Source organism: Hipposideros armiger, unplaced genomic scaffold (assembly GCF_001890085.2).
Source record: "Hipposideros armiger isolate ML-2016 unplaced genomic scaffold, ASM189008v1 scaffold_653, whole genome shotgun sequence".
In the NCBI taxonomy this organism is placed as follows: domain Eukaryota; kingdom Metazoa; phylum Chordata; class Mammalia; order Chiroptera; family Hipposideridae; genus Hipposideros; species Hipposideros armiger.
The window spans coordinates 43,387-51,483 of NW_017732003.1; the positions used below are offsets into that span (position 1 = coordinate 43,387).

The 8,097-nt window shown below is 48.6% G+C and overlaps 1 protein-coding gene across 1 annotated transcript in view; it reads right to left on the minus strand.

Moving 5' to 3' along the window:
- LOC109372653 (Down syndrome cell adhesion molecule) overlaps window positions 1–8,097 on the minus strand; it is a gene marked incomplete at both ends in the record, with an annotated part of 567,322 nt that overhangs the window by 36,292 nt on the left and 522,933 nt on the right. The window contains one exon of the mRNA XM_019626036.1: window positions 203–273. Coding sequence (XP_019481581.1) covers window positions 203–273 — 71 coding nt within the window. The remainder of the gene's footprint in view (window positions 1–202; window positions 274–8,097) is intronic.

The window sequence follows — 8,097 nt, forward strand, 5'->3', positions numbered from 1 at the left end:
CAAGACATAACACTATTCTCTGTGGATGTAGGTTTGCTGTCAAAGTACTTGAAATGGGGCTACAAATAGTGGGTCTTAAGAAAAGGCTTTTAATCTAATTATGCAGAATGAGATTAGTGTTTTGGCCTCATAACACTTAACGTGAGTGAAGTGCTCAACCCCAAGGAAAAGCTGCTAGGAAAACAAGTGTTTCTCGGTTTACCTTCCAGGTGACCCTGATGCTCTGAGATGATATGGGCTCCAGGTGAACTTCCTGAGGTGGGCCGTCAGGAGCTGAAAGACCAAAACCCACAGGCTGGTTAGAATGAGTTCCAGAGTGGATTGAAACCTACACAGCCCCACACAGGCTCCGAGCCTGGGCTACGTCAGCACAGACAGCATTTTCAGCATTAGTGGGCAAATCCATTGGCAGAGTCCCTGTGCACTAAATTTAGCCTGGGCTTTCTCACTCCCAGGAAATGTGACTCCAAGGGCTGTCCTGGTATTCCTCCTCTCCGTGTCCTTGACAACTTCATTAATAAACCTCAAGGTAACGGGTAAAATACCTTGTATTTTTTAGAAAACTGTGTGTGTGGCAGTCTCTTTCCCTTGGCAGTCTCTCCTAGTTACATGGCTTTGGGGTCCCTTGGGTTGCTCAGAGCTACTGAGGGAAAAAAAAAAGCAGATACTTCTACCTTGAGTCTCCCTGACCGCTTTAGTTTTTCACACTTTTCAATCAAAAATTCTTGTGAACCACAGGCTGTGTCCTCTGATGGCAGAAGCAAAGCTGAAGAGTAAAACAGGGTGCAAGTCACACACCTATTTCTACTGATTGTTTGGATTCCAGCGATACCCAGTGACGGCCGATTAACGTGTCTTAGAAATGTACTGCGTGCTAAGTACCTCGTGTAGAACTAAGGGGAAAAAAGCATTCTCGTCCACCCAGAGTTCATGATCTAACCAGGACAATCATATGTGCATGCGTGTGAGTGTGCGCACACGCACACACACGCACACACGAGGACAATACAACACAGCATACACTCGAGTGTCATCTGAGAGTAGAAGCAAACGGTGACCCAGGAGTCAGCAGGGAGAGGCCCCTGTGGATGAAAACGTGTCGTTGGATTGACGATTGTGCGATCACAGCTGCTAAAGAAACATTTCTGCGGATGGGGATGCCCATTTGCAGGAGGGCGAGGAGCATATAGGAGCTCAGGAAGCACAGTGAACATGAGCTGAGTTTGGCAGTGAAAGAAAGGGTAAAGGTGAAGGTCGGATTGGGGAGAGGCAAGGCCAGGTGACACATTTTCCTGTTTTTCAGAGGAAGCAGTTTTGAGTAATAATGTAACACACAGATGCTTCTCACCTCACGAGGGGGTTATGTCCCAGCCAACCCACTGGAAGCTGAAAATATCGTACGTTGAATATGCATTTATCAGCACACTAGAGCACCAGTTGTTTACCCTGGTGCTCACATGGTCACTGGGCACTGGGGCTCCTTGCCTCCTCACTGCCNCCATCGAAGGCTGGGAAAGAATGAGGGGGTGTCATGTGATGAAACAAACAGTGGATGCGACTTGACACTGAGATGTGCTTAGAACAGAGGAGCTATTGAATTCAGGTTTGAGAAATAGTCATGAATGACAGAAGGTTTGAAGTGTGCACCATCTTGAGGAGCCAAGAACTCTGACATGCAGCCAACAGTCACCCACATTGAGTCAGAGATGGCAGCTGAGCAGGAAGTGGCCGCCAAGGGGGTGTGTGGGCTTGGGACACAAATGTAGAATTTTAGAAACAGGCTCGTAGAATGCTATGGGATGAAATCGAGGTTAACTACTATAAAACAGGACTCCATTGATTCAATTTCTAAACTGTAGAGTGATTCCTATTTCATCCATCTATTCATCCATTCTTTCATTAATTCATTCATTCATCTAACCAACCAACATTTGTTGAATAGCTCTCTTTCTAGGCCCCTCCATTTTTTTTTAAATTTTGCTGTCCTTTGCGTATCATACTGTCTGTTAGCCACATATAGCAGTTCTCATCAGCTATAAGAGCTTATCCAGTGGCTTTGGCCAGTGACCTAACAAAAGAGTTCAGGGCACATATGCAGACCAGGCGCTGTTTTGTATAGAGCAGCTGTGAGAACTGGTCTCCAGGAATAGCTCCGGCCTAACCTCAGGGCCTCTAGATGTCACGCCTCCTACTTAAGCTTCCGCTGCCAACCCAGGTAGCTCGGGAGGGGGAGTCGGCTACTGCAGCTCAGGGAAGCCAGAGGGAGCTTCTGAGTCCGTCAGAAGGGTGATGCTCAGTGTTCCAGAGCCTGGGAATGGAGCCAGTGGGGGACCTGGCAGGGGAATGGAGGCACCCTGGGTTCAGACCAAGGAATGAGGGGATGAGGAGGAGAGCCGCAGGAGGTTTCTGGGGGCCAAAGAGGGGTGGAGCTGGGGACACGCTAGGCAAGAATCTACCTGGAGACTGAGGTTTTGGGAGACTGGTTCAGCTTGCACGTTTAAGTCTGCAGGCAACAGTGATTTTGAGGGAAAGGGGTTTGCATTCAGATGCTGAGAGGGAGTGCGCACTAGTCTGTGAGCCTAAGGCTGGGGCCCCAACTATTTAGTGGTAGCTGAGAGATTCCGAAGGACTCAGCCCCTCCCGTGCAGATGGGTGTGTGTGGGCTTGTCCAACAGGGAATAGCTCTCTTGTAGGTAAAGGGGGCCCTTGAGGGTGGCAGGATGGCCAAGGAGGGTGGGGCTGACCCAGCACAAGGCCACAGAGATCTGGGAGGGACACAGTGGACCCAGGTGTGCTAAGCAAGTGCAGAAGGCTGGGTTTTCAAAGACAGGGAGGCTTTGCAAAGGAGTGACCCGCCTCAACCATATGCCAGACTGCTGCTGTCAGGTCTTTGTAACTTCCACTAAGTACGGTTTGCCCAGAAGAACTGAAGATCTGAAGCTCAGAGGACCTGCTCAGTGAAAGGGAGGCTTTAACTCCCCACCTAGAGAGAGTTACTCAGGGCTTTGAATCTCTGTCCAAAGAACCAATTAACAGGAAGCTACTCGTGAAGCATTTCAGTTGTAGGTGGCTTCTCCCTAGGTCCCCTCTCAATTTAGTAAATAAAGCAGGGTTGACAGACTCTGTTCCTGGAGCCAAGCCTGTTTGGCCACTTGTTTTTATATGGCTCTTAGCTAAGAATGTATATGTTTTTTACATTTTCAAATGGTTGCCAAAAATCAAAAATCAAAAAATCAAAAGAGGAAGAATATTTTGTGACATGTGACAATCACATGAGCTTCATTTCAGTGTGCCCAAGCAAAGGCTTACTGGAGTTCAGCTGCACTCACTTGTTTGCTTATTGGCTGTGTCTGCTTTTTGTGTCACAATGGCCCAGTTGAAGAGTTAAGACAAAGACCTATGACCCACAATGCTGAAAGTATTTTCTCAGGCCCTTTATAGAAAGTGTCTGCAGACCCCTTAGAACACAGCGTCATGAACCAAAGCCACGTGCAAGGTAGATTTCACGGGGTGGGTTGAGTTTGGAGGTGGGATGGGAGGTGGAAGGTGATAAATGGTGGGTGGAGAGGGGCCACCAAGACAGGAAGGGCAGAGAAAGGCCAGGGTTTGGGCTGAGTGTTTGGTAGAGTCGGTTACCCTTCTTGCTGAGATGGCAAAGTTCTAACTTGTGTTGTATCAGAAGATAAGTAATGTCTGTCAACAGTAGACTTTGGACTATAACTTCTATATCTGCCATTTACACATTTGTGATGATTTAAGTACAGAGTGGCATTGCTCTTGTAATTATTTACCTTTGTCTTTTGTCTGTACTTGGGTAATAAAAGACATTAGCTTCAACTAAAGGAATCTCAGGCATCAGCCTGCATGAATGGATAATGGGGGAGGAGAACATTGAAAAAGCATCTAGTAGGCTACTCTGCTCAGTCAGGAACATGCTAGAAACATCTGGACAAGGGAGCACTCTGGTTCTGAAGTGGGGGATATGCCTGACACACGCCCAACTGCACATGGAGCCACAGAGTTAGTATTTACCCCTGAGGGAGACACGGCAAGTTCCCCAAATCACACTTTCCTTCTCTTGGGAATTCTCACTCCTAAAAGTCAGTAAGACTACGTCTCCTGAATTCTTTTGTTATTTATATAAAAACAGGGCATATTTCCAACTTTAGATTGTAACTGGCAGGGGAAACAAGAATGATGATATATTTTTCAAAGGTAGTATTGTTTTATTTCCTATATTTCTCTGATTGCTGAAAGCACAAGGAACTTTTCAGTCTCAACTTAAAATTTTCAAAAAAANTGGCTCTCAGTGGACTGTTCTCTCTCTCACTTCGGACCAGCGAACACCAGGGCTCAGCCTCACACTCCCCTCTGCCCTCAAAATAGTCTCTCCTCCATGTATCAATCCCCTGGTTTCACCAGGGGAAGCCTGGAGATAACATCAGTCGTTCAGCACTGAACCACCCCGGTGGAATCACTCCCAAATCTCCATCTCTGGTTTCCTTGTTGGGGAACCTAGTGAGGGCCTCCTATGTGCCATGTCTGAAACTAGGCAAGGACTGGGAGACAGAGTGGATAAAAAATGGACTGAGGGGACAACTGCATGACTCCACACCATGTGTTTATCTCTGATAGAAGAACTGTGGGTGAGAGGGATGTTTTTTTTGCCAGGCAAAGGACACCAAGACTGTGTTTCATTAAAAACCAAAATAAAACCAAGAACAGTTGATGATATCTGTTGGGATGTCGGAAAAACTATGACACATTTTTGCAATGAAAAACATAGAAAAAATATGTCATGACTTTTCCGACAACTCAATAGATGGGGAAAGTTTGCATGCATTTAAATAACGATTTACTAAATAAATAGCTTAGCTATCTAAACTATTATTTACTTAGCACCTATTATGTGCCAAACACTGGTCTCAGTGTCTGGGATGCAGCAGTAAACAAAACAGGCAACTAACCCCCCCTTGTGGTAGAGGCCAAAAATAGATCACAAACAAAATAATAAGTAAATTGCATCATATGTTTGATGGTGATAGATGCTGTTTTTAAAAACCGGAATGTTAATAGAGAGAGGGGACCGCTTGTGACAGAGAGGGTTGTGGGCCGAACTTTAAACTTTAAATAATGAAGCCGGGGTCCTGACTAGGACTCACTGAGAAGATGATATTTGAGCAAAGACTTGAAAGAGGTATGGAAGGAGAGGGAAGAATATTCCAGAACATTCTATGATAGCTGGCGGGAATACGCTGGGCATAAATGAGGAGCAGCAAGGAGGTCAGTGATTTGTCTAATTTCCAAAGTCTCTAAATGGAAGCCGCAGAAACACAACAACGACAAAAGCAGATTGCTGAAGGCTCAGGCGTAGGATGCCCCTGGTTCTCAGCGGGCAGACCCTGTGCATCTGACTCTCTCATTGAAGAGCACAACGGATGTCACAGTGGGCTAACATGCACCGATATTCATGTGTGTATTGTGACACGCTTTTACTCCTTCAGCCCTCATCACATCCTGTTCCCCTCAGCCTTTGGCTCAGCACGCAGGAAACTTCTAGATTGGAGCCGCTGCTCTGGACGGTGATGAAGAAGGACGCGAGGCCCAGCGACTTAGTGCCAGAGCCAAGCGAAGCCTCAGGACTCGGTGTGGCGACCCTCTCGTAATGCTGACCTTCCGTTCTCTGATGCATCTGGGAGAACTCAGTGGTGGTTCAAGGAGCTCCCGTATAATTGAGCGTCCACGTTCTATGGACAGACTCATAACGAAACGATGACGGGATCAGCCACTCCAGACTCAGTCACAGGCACTAAGTGACACGTGACCTTCAGGGCACAGCTGCTAATGGGGAAGTTGGTCTTGGGTGAGGGTCAGCTGTGGATGTGACAGACTGATCTCTGTCAAAGAAACCTGGCACGTCCCTGCACTTCTGGTCCATTAGGAGTTGATCTCATTAACTCCTGGCAGTGTCCCCACTTTATCTCTGGACTTCTCCTCTTCAGGGGCGAAGGGCTGCTGAGAGGAGTCGGGAAGAGTGTGCCAGACACTGATCTCTGCTTTGCGGCTGTGTCCTGAGGTCAGATGGATTAGAGGGTACGATAATGCATTTGTGTGCTTTCATATGAAAATAAACTCAGTGTTGGCAGAGTTGGAACAATGCTATTTTCCAACATTAGACAGGGATGCTGTGTAAGTGGCAGTGATTCCTCCTTTGTGAAGCTTTACAATGGGTGATGCCACAGGAGTCCCAAGCCTCAGTGGCGACCATGGCAAGACCTAGTTTAGGGGTCTGTAAACCTTTTCTGTAAAGGGACAAAGAGGAAATATTTAAGCTTTGGAGGCTGCATGCAGCCTCCATGGCATATTCTTCTTTTTCTTCTCCTTTTTAAAATGTAAAAACTATTCTTAGCTCAAGAATTATGAACAGAATTTGGCCCATGGGCTCCAGTTTGCTGAACCTTACATGAAAGAAGGGTGGGCTGGTGGTTAACTGGGGGTGTATGGGTGACTGTTCCCAAACAGGCACTCAGGAAGAGTTCAAACTTGAGGTTTTGACCTGAAATTCTCAGATTTTAAAAACTGACACCCAATTGTAAAGGTCTGCATGACAATAGGCAGAGCCAACCCAAACACACCCCACAGGCTGTGTGCTGTGTGTGCAGCAGCTCGTGACACGGGCCACACTCCATCCATCGCCACAGGGGAGGACATCTCAGGCTGCAGGCTCTGACGGTTCCTGGGGTCCGAGTTGGAGTTCTGATGAGTGGGTCTTCTTCTTTCTGATGGGTGGGCCACAGGGAGTCCACCGGAGCTTCAAATAGTAGGGTGGGGGAGACACAGACCTAAATACCTCACAGTCTTACTTCCCCAGCCAGGTGGGGAGTGAAAGGTGTCCTGAGGTGCTCCAGACCTGGGCACTATATTACCATAATATTTNTTTACTTGAAGGACCATGAGGACAGAAGCAGGAGTGGAGGGTGGGCTGAGCGGGATGGGAGGAGGGAGGAAAGCAGTTCCAACCGGACTGTCTCTGTCTTCTCAACAACACCATAAGAGGTGAAGGCCAGGAATCAGAACGAGAGTGTGAAGGTGAGAGCTTGGGCTTCAGGAACACAGCGAAGGCCTGGGGCATTCCAGTGGCCAGCGGGAAAGAGTGTCCTGCACGAGACGGCGCTGGCCCGGGGGTGGGGGCCGTTGGCCCGATGAGACTCACGTGGCAAGGAGCCACGTGACAGGCTGTGGGCCCCTGAGACCACCGACGTGGTGTGGGACGGAACAGCACTGTGACAGTGGGAAGGAGGGCATGGACACCGGGATTCCCGCCAGAGGAGAAGTGGAAGCCGATGGCTGCTTCCACACATCAAGGAAGAGGCGGGGAGCCGTTCCACAGGTCAGGGCTGGAGGGACTAAGACAGAAGAAGAGTGTCTAGAGAGGAAGCCTATTCCCAGGAGAAATGGTTCTTTACAGTTTGAAATATGAATTTCAAGGGAAACAGAAATCCTGGAGCATTTGTAAGCCATCAGCAATTTTTACAAGAATTGGGGGGCTGGGGGGAGAGAGAGGAGGACGCAGGGAGACAGCCACACCCACCATCTCAGCGGAGCCTGAACACACCTGGCCCTGGGCAGGTCAGAGCCTTCGACCTCCAGCCCCTGCCCGAGCCTGAGAGCCCCTGCCCCAGCTTGGGGACCCGTCACAGCAGTGCTGGGCACATGTTTGCGCAGCAGTCTTTGCGTCAGCCTTTCTCTCTTCTCCCCATAGGCTCTAAGTACGTGTCTCCAGGGACCCGGTCCACAGCAAGACCTTGTTTTGAGGCAACATCAATGTGCACGTGCTGAAACTCAGAGCGCACCTCTCCCTCCAGCAAGTGCTGGGACAGTGGTTTTCTGGGGGTGCTGCAGACTCTTGGGTTTATTGATTCCCCAAGTGAAGAGGCCGAGCTAGCCCTGAGACTCATTCCAGAACAGGACAGAGGGAGAGGCTGGCGTGAAGCTGACCGAGGCAACTGCTACAGCCCTGCCTCTATGTTCTGCTCGCAGGGACGAGCCCTTTCTGTGGGGAACTTTTGGTAGCAGATCCAGTAAACACATGTGGAA